Source organism: Oncorhynchus tshawytscha, linkage group LG22 (assembly GCF_018296145.1).
Source record: "Oncorhynchus tshawytscha isolate Ot180627B linkage group LG22, Otsh_v2.0, whole genome shotgun sequence".
Classification (NCBI taxonomy): Eukaryota; Metazoa; Chordata; class Actinopteri; order Salmoniformes; family Salmonidae; genus Oncorhynchus; species Oncorhynchus tshawytscha.
The window spans coordinates 27431815-27444523 of NC_056450.1; the positions used below are offsets into that span (position 1 = coordinate 27431815).

The window sequence follows — 12709 nt, forward strand, 5'->3', positions numbered from 1 at the left end:
TAAATATTCCCTGTTTTAGGTCAGTTAGGAGCACCACTTTATTTTAAGAATGTGAAATGTCAGACTAAAAGTAGGGAGAATTATTTATTTCAGCTTTTATTTATTTCATCACATTCCCAGTGGGTCAGACGATTGCATACACTCAATTAGAATTTGGTAGCTTTGCCTTTAAATTGTTTAACTTGGATCAAACGTTTTGGGTAGCCTTCCACAATAAGTTGGGTGAATTTTGGCCCATTCCTCCTGACAGAGCTGGTGTAACTGAGTCAGGTTTGTAGGCCTCCTTGCTCGCACACGCTTTTTCAGTTCTTCCCACAACTTTTCTATGGGATTGAGGTCAGGGCTTTGTGATGGCCACTCCAATACCTTGACTTTGTTGTCCTTAAGCCATTTTGCCACAACTTTGGAAGTACGCTTGGGGTCATTGTCCATTTGGAAGACCCCTTTGCGGCCAAGCTTTAACTTCCTGACTGATGTCTTGAGATGTTGCTTCAATATATCCACATAATTTTCCTGCCTCATGATGCCATCTATTTTGTGAAGTGCACCAGTCCCTCCTGCAGCAAAGCACCCCCACAACATGATGCTGCCACCCTTGTGCTTTATAGTTGAGATGGTGTTCTTCGGCTTGCAAGCCTCCCCCTTTATCCTCCAAACATAATGACGGTCATTATGGCCGAACAGTTCTACTTTTGTTTCATCAGACCAGAGGACATTTCTCCAAAAAGTACGATCTTTGTCCCCATGTGCAGTTGCAAACCGTCGTCTGGCATTTCATTTTTATGGCGGTCTTGGAGCAGTGAATTCTTCCTTGCTGAGCGGCCTTTCAGGTTATGTTGATATAGGACTCGTGTTACTGTGGCTATAGATACTTTTGTACCTGTTTCCTCCAGCATCTTCACAAGGTATATAGCTGTTGTTCTGAGATTGATTTGCACTTTTCACACCAAAGTATCTTCATCTCTAGGAGACAGAACGCGTCTCCTTCCTGAGCGGTATGATGGCTGCGTGGGTCCATGATGTTTATACTTGAGTACTATCGTTTGTACAGATGAACGTGGTACCTTCAGGTGTTTGGAAATTGCTCCCAAGGATAAACCAGACTTGTGGAGGTCTACAACTTTTTTCTGAGGTCTTGGCTGATTTCTTTTGATTTTCCCGTGATGTCAAGCAAAGAGGCAGTGAGTTTGAAGGTAGGTCTTGAAATACATCCACAGGTACACCTAAAATTGACTCAAATGATGTCAATTAGCCTATCAGAAGCGTCTAAAACCATGACATCATTTTCTGGAATTTTCCAAGCTGTTTAAAGGCACAGTCAACTTAGTGTATGTAAACTTCTGACCCACTGGAATTGTGATACCATGAATTATAAGTAAAATAAACTGTCTGTAAACAATTGTTGGAAAAAAGACTTGTGTCATGCACAAAGAAGATGTCCTAACCGACTTGCCAAAACTGTAGTTTGTTAACAAGAAATTTGTGGAGTGGTTGAAAAACAAGTTTTAATGACTCCAACCTAAGTGTATGTTAACTTCCGACTTCAACTCTACATGACTACAGACAAAAGGCATTAGGCTAACCTCGGAGCTGCTTCCTGTTTTTGTCAAGCTTCTGCTTCTTCATGGTGGTACCGGTTTCCATGGGAACACAGGTTCAAACAGGCCAGTGGTTGGTTGACTGACAGGAAGGTGAAAGGTTTTGGACCTGGTGTTGTCGAGAGATCTAACCATCATACACATCCCTCTGTAAAATAATATTAGGTCGAAGAGCCCATGGTTTGTTTTATTATTTATAGTAATGTAGTAAGTAAAGTTTCTGTGTGTTTAATATGTTAATCATTTCTACCATTACTTTCCTGTTGTCTGTAGGTATTTTGCACTAAGCTGACAGAAGCTGGAATCCCTCAGGAGGTGATAACAGGGATCTTCTCCAACATCTCCTCCATCTACTGCTTCCACCACAAGTTTCTTCTCCCTGAGCTCAAGACACGCATCACTGGAGAATGGTGAGGAGACCAGGGCCAATGTTGCAATAGGGTTTCAATAACATTCTATTAGCATTTGCAGTAGTAAGACTCCCTGCGCAATAGGATGCTTAGTTTCCCACAAACAACAGTAATGTGATGTTAAGTTTCAGGTCTGTCTGTCTGTCTGTCTCTCTCTTTCTCTCTCTCTCTCACTCTCTCTCTGTTTCTCTCTCTGTTTCAAATCAAATCAAATATATTTATATAGCCCTTCTTAGATCAGCTGATATCTCAAAGTGCTGTACAGAAACCCAGCCTAAAACCCCAAACAACAAGCAATGCAGGTGTAGAAGCACGGTGGCTCGGAAAAATTCCCTAGAAAAGCCCAAACCTAAGAAGAAACCTAGAGAGGAACCAGGCTATGAGGGGTGGCCAGTTCTTTTCTGGCTGTGCCGGGTGGAGATTATAACAGAACATGGCCAAGATGTTCAAATGTTCATAATTGACCAGCATGGTCAAATAATAATAATCACAGTAGTTGTCGAGGGTGCAACAGGTCAGCACCTCAGGAGTAAATGTCAGTTGGCTTTTCATAGCCGTTCATTGAGAGTATCTCTACCGCTCCTGCTGTCTCTAGAGAGTTGAAAACAGCAGGTCTAGGACAGGTAGCACGTCCGGTGAACAGGTCAGGGTTCCATAGCCTGACCATTATTTCTCTGTGTATCCTTCTCTCTCTCTCTTTGTATTGCTCCCTCTCTCTCTCTCTCTCTCTCTCTATCCCTCTCTCTCTCTCTCTCTCTCTCTCTCTCTCTCTCTCTCTCTCTCTCTTACTGGATAGTGATAATGTGTGCAGTCAGTGTGTGTGCAGTCAGTGTGTGTGTTGGAACTCTGACAGCTGGGTTTCAGTGGGGGGTTGTGTGAGTGCGTGCCGGGCTGGTAGAATGGGGGCTTTATCCTCTTGTCTTCATCTGCAGTGTGTGTGTGTGCCAACGCCAGTCTCTCTCTGTCTGGAGATTATTGAGTCCTTCAGAAATGATGTAGAGGGATTCCACCTGTTGCATTCTGCACACATTATATACAGTGTTCACCCATAAAATTATTCATTCATTCAAGATTTATACAAATTCCGCTAGAAAAACAATAGTCCAAACCCCATATCTCTAACATATATGCTTCAAAGGTTATGGACGATTTACTGTAAGAACGTAGCATGTTTAGAGTGAATGGAATATCATTACAGGCATGATCAAAAAGTGGTCACTGTTGTATAGAACTAACTTCACAACTCAACTGACAAGCTAACTAATGGCTGCAGGTTGTGAAAATAAAGGTTTTTTCGAAATGAAATCCACTGAATACAAAACTATACTCAACAAAGATATAAATGCCACATGTAAAGTGTTGGTCCTGTGTTTTATGAGCTGAAATAAAAGATCCCAGAAATGTTCCAGACGCTCTGAAAGCGGATTTCTTTCAGATTTTTGCGCACACATTTGCTTACATCCCTGTTAGTGAGCATTTCTCCTTTGCCAAGATAATCGGTCCACCTGACAGATGTGGCATATCAAAAAGCTGATTAAACAGTGTGATCATTACACAAGTGCACCTTGTGCTGATACAAAAGTATGTGGACACCTGCTCATCAAACATCTCATTCCAAAATCATGGAGTTGTTCCCCCTTTGCTCCTATAACAGCCTCCACATTTTTGGTAAGGCTTTCCATGAGATGTTGTGGGGACTTGCTTCCATTCAGCCACAAGAGCGTTAGTGAGGTCGGGCACTGATGTTGGGTGATTAGGCCTGGCTCACAGTCGGCGTTCTAATTCATCCCAAAGATGTTTGATGGGGTTAAGGTCAAGGCTCTGAAGGCCAGTCAAGTTCTTCCACACCGATCTCAACAAACCGTTTCTGTATGGACCTCGCTTTGTGCACGGGGGCATTGTCATGCTGAAACAGCCAAACTATTGCCACAAAGTTACAAGCACAGAATTGTCTAGAATGTCATTGTATGCTGTAGCATTAAGATTTCCTTTCACTGGAACTAAGGGGCCTAGCCCAACCATGAAAAACAGCCCCAGACCATTATTCCTCCTCCACCAAACTTTAGAGTTGGCACTATGCATTGGGGCAGGTAGCGTTCTCCTGGCATCCACCAAACCCAGAGTTGTCCATCGGACTGCCAGATGGTGAAGCGTGATTCATCACACCAGAGAACATGTTTCTACTGCTCCAGAGTCCACTGGCGGTGAGCTTCACACCACTCCAGCCAACACTTGGCATTGTGCATATTGATCTTAGGCTTGTGTGCGGCTGCTTGGCCATGGAAACCCATTTTGAGAAGCTCCCAACGAACAGTTCTTGTGTTGACGTTGCCAGAGGCAGTTTGGAACTCGGTAGTGAGTGTTGCAACCCGAGGACAGACGGTTTTTACACACTACACATTTCAGCACATACAATCTACTTGCAGTGAAGCGGCTCAACATTTACATTACATTCAATCATCTAACAGACTTCCATCCAAAGCGACCCACAGAAGCAACCAGGGTCAACACCCTGCTCAAGGGCACGTCGACAGATCTCCCTCAAGGCCAAAAACGTTGACCCAAACCAGTTACCTATCAGCCACCGGCCTAAGCTCCCAACCGCCAGGCCACCAGCCCTTCAAGATCCCCCCCACAGTTTCCAGAGAGCTGCCCCTGAATCATCCTAGAACCCCCCCATAGTCCGTCCCACCGAGATTAAAAAATCTAAATAAAATAATTCCCCAAGCCCCCATCCCCCAAATCATCAACAACCAACAAAATGAACAGAAGACAGAAAAGAGAAAGACAAAGGAAAACATAAAACAACAATGCAAAAAACTAAAGACAACAAAAATCATAACAGAAGGCCAACTGAATACATTTCAGTGCATGTATGGCACTATTTACATGTGTGTGTCCCTGTATGTACACGTGTGTGCGTTTTGAATGAGAGTGTGTGTATAAGCATGTGTACACCTGTACAAACACCTGCATGGCATCAGACAAACAAGCATTAGATGTAACAATGTTGCCCCTCAGTGTCATTCAAACTTACTTTTTGTTTTAGAAAAAAGGAAGGGAAGCGCTGCTTACGAAGGTCATGCAGCTGAAATGTTTTAAATCTTTGTTTCCATTGAAAATTCCATACAAATAAAGGTATTTTAATGAATTATATGAAAAGTGCCTTGGTTCTCCTTTTTGATGACTTGTTTTGTTTTACTTGTATCTTTCCCGTCATTCTATCCCCCACACAGCGACTCCACTCCCACTTGTCTCCCACCTATCTCTGCTGGTCACCCTCAGCCCATCCCACCTATCTCTGCCTGTCACCCTCAGCCCATCCCACCTATCTCTGCTGGTCACCCTCAGCCCATCCCACCTATCTCTGCTGGTCACCCTCAGCCCATCCCACCTATCTCTGCTGGTCACCCTCAGCCCATCCCACCTATCTCTGCTGGTCACCCTCAGCCCATCCCACCTATCTCTGCTGGTCACCCTGGTCCCACCTACCTGCTGGTCACCCTCAGCCCATCCCACCTATCTCTGCTGGTCACCCTCAGCCCATCCCACCTATCTCTGCTGGTCACCCTCAGCCCATCAGCCCATCCCCATCCCACCTATCTCTGCTGGTCACCCTCAGCCCATCCCACCTATCTCTGCTGGTCACCCTCAGCCCATCCCACCTATCTCTGCTGGTCACCCTCAGCCCATCCCACCTATCTCTGCTGGTCACCCTCCCACCTATCTCTGCCCATCCCACCTATCTCTGCTGGTCACCCTCAGCCCATCCCAGCCCATCCCCATCCCACCTATCTCTGCTGGTCACCCTCAGCCCATCCCACCTATCTCTGCTGGTCACCCTCAGCCCATCCCACCTATCTCTGCTGGTCACCCTCAGTCACCCTCAGCCCATCCCACCTATCTCTGCTGGTCACCCTCAGCCCATCCCACCTAGCCCATCCCCCATCCCACCTATCTCTGCTGGTCACCCTCAGCCCATCCCACCTATCTCTGCTGGTCACCCTCAGCCCATCCCACCTATCTCTGCTGGTCACCCTCAGCCCATCCCACCTATCTCTGCTGGTCACCCTCAGCCCATCCCACCTAGCTCTGCTTGTCACCCTCAGCCCATCCCACCTAGCTCTGCTTGTCACCCTCAGCCCATCCCACCTAGCCCTGCTTGCCACCCTCTTCGGATTTCTACGCCATACACAGTATCTTTCAACTATGTTGTGATGTTTAAAATAGATTTAAATCTATCTAATCGAATGGAATCCACAGATTGCGAGTTGAAGATACATACTTGTACTAATAGTGCTAGTAATTGACTGACCAGGTCTCTCCAGATCTCCCAGCAATGCTATTTCTAGTGTCAATTTTAGATTCATGTTATGCTTTTTCAGCCTTTCCTGAACCTGAGACCAGAAACAGGCTACCTGAGGGCAATACCAAAACAATTGATTCTGTATCCTCACAACAAAATCTGCAGAGCTGCGATGACTGTATGCCCCAAATATTCAACATTTTGTTGGTGGCAAGACTTCTGGACAATAATTTTAGCTGAAAAGCACGCAGTCATAAACCTTGCGTCATTTTATATGTAAACTCATCCACCTATCAAGGCACAAGGCGAGACTCAGATGCAGACACTGGAGGCAGATGGTTGGAGTCTTACAATGTTTATTAATCCAAAGGGGTAGGCAAGAGAATGGTTGTGGACAGGCAAAAAGGTCAAAACCAGATCAGAGTCCAAACGGCACTGAAGGGCAGGCAGAATCAAGGTCAGGGCAGGCAGGAAGATCAGGCAGGCAGGAAAGTAGTCCAGAGCCAGGCAGGGGTCAGGTCAGGACAGGACAGAAAAGGCGTACGGGAAAAACACGCTGGTTGACTCGACTAAACATACTAGATGAACTGGCACAGAGAGACAGGAAATACAGGGATAAATACACTGGGGAAAATAAGCGACACCTGGAGTGGGTGGAGACAATCCCAGGAACATGTGAAACAGATCAGGGCGTGACAACACCCTGTACCATGGTTTCGGTTCCCTACCTCCTGAGCTTTTGTTGCTCCTAGATGTTTCCACTTCATGATAACAACACTTACAGTTGACCGAGGGCAGCTCTAGCAGGGCAGAAATTGGAGGAACTGACTTGTTGGAAAGGTGGCATCCTATGACAGTGCCACTTTGAAAGTCACTGAGCTCTTCAGTAAGGTCAATGCTACTGACAATGTTTGTCTATGGAGATTGCATGGCTGTGTGCTCGATGTTATACAACTGTCAGCAATGGGTGTGGCTGAAATAGCTGAATCCACTCATTTGAAGTGTCCACATACTTTTGTATATATAGTGTTATTACATTGTAGAGAACAATCTAATCTAATCTAATTTACATTCATTTCATTGCACTATCTTGAATTGGCCTGTTTTTCTCTACATTGTACAGCAGTGAGTGGATGCCCTACTTTATACAGTACATGTACTGTAGTTACTATTTCCTGAATTCCATATTCTACATGTTACATTGAATGAAATGTGTACTTTAGGTATAATGTAAGTACATTGCAACATATGTGTTCAGAGTACATAAACACATGAAATTCTACCATGAGAGTTTTGAGCGTTGGCTTAGTTTTAAGCTGCGTGTGTGTGTGTTTTCTGTGTGTTAGGGACTCAAACCCGCGTATAGGAGATATCCTCCAGAAGCTGGCTCCCTTTATGAAGATGTACGGAGAGTACGTGAAGAACTTTGACCGTGCTATGGACCTGGTCAGCACCTGGAGCCAACGGTCATCACATTTCAAGAGTGTGGTCCAGAATATACAAGTAAGTGTTTGTGTGTGTGTGTGTGTGTGCACGTGTGCGTGCGTGTTTCAGTGGAGGCTGCTGAGGGGAGGACGGCTCATAATAATGACTGGAAGGGAGCCGAATGGAATGGCATTAGACACATGGAAACCATGTTTGATGTATTTGATACCATTCCACTGATTCCGCTCCAGCCATCACCACCAGCCCATCCTCCCGTCCTGTGTATGTATGGTAAAGTATGTCTTTGTTATCGCTGCATTGTGTGTTGTGTACCTACAGTACAGTAGGCCTATTAACAGTACTGTGTGTGTACTATCTGCACAGAAGCAGGATGTGTGTGGGAACCTGACTCTCCAGCACCACATGTTGGAGCCTGTTCAGAGGATCCCTCGCTATGAACTCCTGCTCAAGGACTATCTGAAGAAACTGCCTGACGATGCACTGGACAGGAAAGACACAGAGAGTACGTCTGTGTGTCTGTCTGCCTGTGTCTGTGTCCGTCTGTCCTTCTGTTTGTCTAGGTTTAGGTTTATCTGGTTGAGGTTTATTCTGTTTGTCCCTCACTAACCTTCCTAAACTAGGGCCCATTACAAGCTCTATGTCTTGTGACCTTACTATAACCTTGTACTGTACATTGTCCTTGTTTGAAGTAGTGTCTAGGTAAAGCCTACAAAGCCCAGTGTTGTGGGTCAGTAGTCTGTCTCTGTGAGGCCCTGCCCTCCTAGGCCTGGTCATGTAGAGGGGAAAGTCAGCTCTGTTTATGTAGTTTGTGATTAAGATGGCTGCTGCAGGTGTACTCCCACATTAGTGCTCTGCTCCTCTGGCTTACAGTCACTTTAATGCAGTGTGTGTGTGTGTGCGCGTGTGTGCGTGCATTTAATGGATAATGTGTGTCTTTGATCTTGGGTAATGTACATGAATGGTATGTGTGGACGAACACTTTATCTCACTGTCTGTGTAACACAAACACACACTGTTTGAGGTGTTCATTGTGTGTGTTTGATGTATGGTAATTTACAATAGGCCCATAGTCTGATGATGCACAGGCTGGCTGCAGTGAAAGGTTGGACACTAGCCGATTTCTAACAGAGTATTCCGTTTTGCCAAATGTAGGCCTGATGCATAGTTATGTAGAGGTTCTGTAGACAGGTCTAACAGTCTGTCTGTGTGTGTTTTACAGAGGCATTGGAGCTCATATCCACAGCAGCCAACCACTCCAATGCTGCCATCAGGAAAATGGTACAATTCTACTTTCTTCTGTTTGGAGTCCTCTCTGTTCCCTCCCTCTCCATCACTTTGAAACACCTTGTCTCTCCATCTCTCTGACATGTGTCTTACTTTTTATGGTTTTTAAGGTGATGGTGCTGTAGCTCACAACAGTATATGAGGGAAGGAAGGAAGGAAGGAAGGAGAGAGAGAGAGAGAGGTAGCAAGGGAGGGAGAGAATTAGGGAGGTATGGAGGGAAGAAGGGAGGTTGTGAGGGCCCTGGTTGGTTTAGTACAGACAGGAAGTTGCTGTTTCCTGCCACTAGTTTTACAGTCTGCAGAAGAGTGACAGCTGTCTCTGAGACACACACACACAGTCCCACTTCAAATCAAGTCAAATCAAATTGTATTTGTCACATACACATGGTTAGCAGATGGTTAATGCGAGTGTAGCGAAATGCTTGCACTTCTAGTTCTGACAATGCAGTAATAACCAACGAATAATCTAACCTAACAATTCTAAAACTACTACCTTATACACACAAGTGTAAAGGGATAAAGAATATGTACATAAAGATATATGAATGAGTGATGGTACAGAACGGCATAGGCAAGATGCAGTAGATGGTATCGAGTACAGTATATACATATGAGATGAGTATGTAAACATAAAGTGGCATAGTTTAAAGTGGCTAGTGATACAAGTATTACATAAAGATGCAGCAGATTATATAGAGTACAGTATATACATATACATATGAGATGAGTAATGTAGGGTATGTAAACATTATATTAAGTAGCACTGTTTAAAGTGACTAGTGATATATTTTTACATCCATTTCCCTTATTAAAGTGGCTGGAGTTGAGTCAGTGTGTTGGCAGCAGCCACTCAATGTTAGTCTGATGGCCTTGAGATAGAAGCTGTTTTTCAGTCTCTCGGTCCCTGCTTTGATGCACTTCTGCCCCCTGGTGTGGCTTGTCCTCTAGCGCGTCTAATACGGCCTCAACCATTTTAGTTCAATAGCTTTTTTAAGGCTCCACTGACCTATATTCATGCATCGTTTTATCTGCTCTCTGTGCCTTTCTCATCTATGGTGTTCCTCAGGAGAAGATGAACAAACTGCTGGAGGTCTATGAGAGACTGGGGGGAGAGGAGGACATTGTGAACCCAGCCAACGAACTCATCAAGGAGGGACACATCAAGAAGATGTCTGCCAAGAATGGGACGGCCCAGGACCGATACCTCTACCTGGTGAGTGGCAGGAGGAGCTGGAATGAAGAACGTGTAGGAATGGGATTACTATATGTGACTGACCTCCTCGATTCGGTCTTATGTAGCAACATTTGAAATGGTGTTTTTTACATTGGACGAAAGTAGAGACTCATAGCTAGAAAATGGTATATAATACACTGCAGTTGAGGAACAATGGAAAGTAATTCTGCTTTGAAAGTAGATAAACTTGTAACACCACTTTTGAGAAAATGGCACTTGAATGTTTTGGTACACCTACTGGAGAGCTCTTCTTTGTCTACACCGATTCAGCATCGTTCACACCCTCTTAAGCCTTTGCCCCACCTATCTCTTTAAGGATTCACATGTGAAGCCATGTGGTAAACACACTCTATTTCAAATAAAACTTTATTTGTCACATGCACAGGATACAGAAGGTGTAAATGCTACACTGAAGTGGTTACTTCCATAGTAGCCATATCAAAAACAGAAAGTGTCCCGATAAAAATCTGTTATAATAATGTGATGGAAATGCTATAACCACCCCCCAGCCACATCGAGCTAAGTGGATGGGTCACTATTGTCTAGACATGTCCACATGTTCATGAAATACAATACATGGCCATAATCACCCCCAGACACACCTGGCTAATTTGATGGGCCATCTAATAATCCAGCCGAAGTGGAGTCTTTTGTTTAGACATGTAGCTAGCTAGGTAGCTAGCTAGCTAAACAATGAACTGGCATAACTGGCATAATCCCAACTCACAGTACTACCAATACAAACATTGTCATAATAGCTGTAGTATCAATCTGCAGGTAGCTAAAGCTAACAAACTAGGTTAAATGTTAGCTAGCTAACATTAGGCTATAACTAGCAATGCAAATGGTTTCTGATTTGAATAATATACTACAGAAAAGCTAACGTTTGCTAGCTAACTAACTGTATGCTTTAACTAAAAATGACTTTCTGACTAAATTAGAAACTTATATCTGAAAATATATTTAGACTCTTACCCACCGTATACATGGATTAACACTTCACGGGAAACATTTAACTCCGTTTTGTTTGTAGCTACATCTTGTTTGGGCAGCGTTGTGTCAAGTCACTCTGATTGGTTCACACTGACCGTGGCATCATTTTTTCTTACATCAGCTAATGTCACAAAGTGCTGTACAGAAACCCAGTCTAAAACCCCAAACAGCAGGCAATGCAGGTGTAGAAGCAGATCTGATCTGATCAGAACTGATCTGTCGATAGTACCTGCTAAATTCAGGGCATCAATGTAGTTGAGAAAAGTAGCAAAACTTTAGTAGTTCTTGAAGGCTAACATTATATCTATCAAAAACGGTGTGGTAGAAAGGACTGTCAACACATATGGAACAGATCACGTTATCGACAGATGCATGCTACTTGGCAGACCAATCCAAACTCATCTCCCGGCATGTCCAGCCCATCGATTATCTCAGCCAATCATGGCTAGCGAGAAAGTTCCTGTCTTTTTCTGTGGCAAAACCAACTAAGCTCGTATTTTCACAATTTTATTTGGATTTAAGGATGGGGTACAGTTCTGTTATTAAGGCACATGAAAGTTCACATGTTCCAGAAGGCATTCCCACCAAAAAACGCATTTTGATTTTAAATAATTATGTTTACGTTAAAATTCCACTCCTGTGAATTAGTGACGTGCGACACCTAGTTTCCTGAAACTATTCACATATCAAAGTGTGTGTGTATTCATCTGTTTATTATACTTATATCTGTTTCCCCCTCTCTCTCGCTCCCTGTGTCTCTGTGCTGCAGTTTAATAACATGGTGCTGTACTGCGTTCCCAAGCTGAGGTTGATGGGTCAGAAGTTCAGTGTGAGAGAGAGGATCGACATCGCAGGGATGGAGATCAGGAAGGAGGTAATGGAAGCAAGGATACAACAAACTCTACCTAGCGTCCTTTTCTGCTGAAAACCGGATGTGGAAACTCCACTCGGGCGTATTTTTACGCCTGCTACGTTAGGATAGAGGTAAAGTGACACTGTTCTCCTCTATGTCTTCAGGTTCAGGAGAATGTGAAGCAGAATCTCCCTCTCACGTTCGCCATCATCGGCAAGCAGCGCTCACTAGAGCTGCAGGCCAGGTAAGAACTAAGGACCGGTTACATGGGACAACTGTAGAACTGAGCCTTTTGTAATGGGACACAACATTTCAGGCACAGCTAGAATACATAGTAGTATTTATAGCTAGAGAGCCTTAATATTGGTGTTAGGTGTTGCAGTTAATACTGTTGTTGAAACCTTCCCTCTGCTTTTCAGCACGGCAGAGGAAAAGGAAGATTGGATACAGGTAAGGAATACCATCTCGACAGAAACACACTAACATGGAATGAGAGGGTTTGCAGAAGGATTTGTGCCCCCACAGTTTCAGTGTATTATGGACAGTATTAGTATTAGGGAGGCTTTCCTCCACACTGCCATGCTG

At 44.2% G+C, this 12709-nt stretch overlaps 1 protein-coding gene across 1 annotated transcript in view; it reads left to right on the plus strand.

Annotated features, from left to right (window-relative positions):
• The window catches only part of fgd (faciogenital dysplasia), a 135733-nt gene that overhangs the window by 113225 nt on the left and 9799 nt on the right, over positions 1 to 12709 (plus strand). The window contains exons 6-13 of the mRNA XM_042304003.1: positions 1872 to 2008; positions 7661 to 7817; positions 8124 to 8262; positions 8980 to 9038; positions 10111 to 10257; positions 12041 to 12145; positions 12289 to 12368; positions 12544 to 12574. Coding sequence (XP_042159937.1) covers positions 1872 to 2008; positions 7661 to 7817; positions 8124 to 8262; positions 8980 to 9038; positions 10111 to 10257; positions 12041 to 12145; positions 12289 to 12368; positions 12544 to 12574 — 855 coding nt within the window. The remainder of the gene's footprint in view (positions 1 to 1871; positions 2009 to 7660; positions 7818 to 8123; positions 8263 to 8979; positions 9039 to 10110; positions 10258 to 12040; positions 12146 to 12288; positions 12369 to 12543; positions 12575 to 12709) is intronic.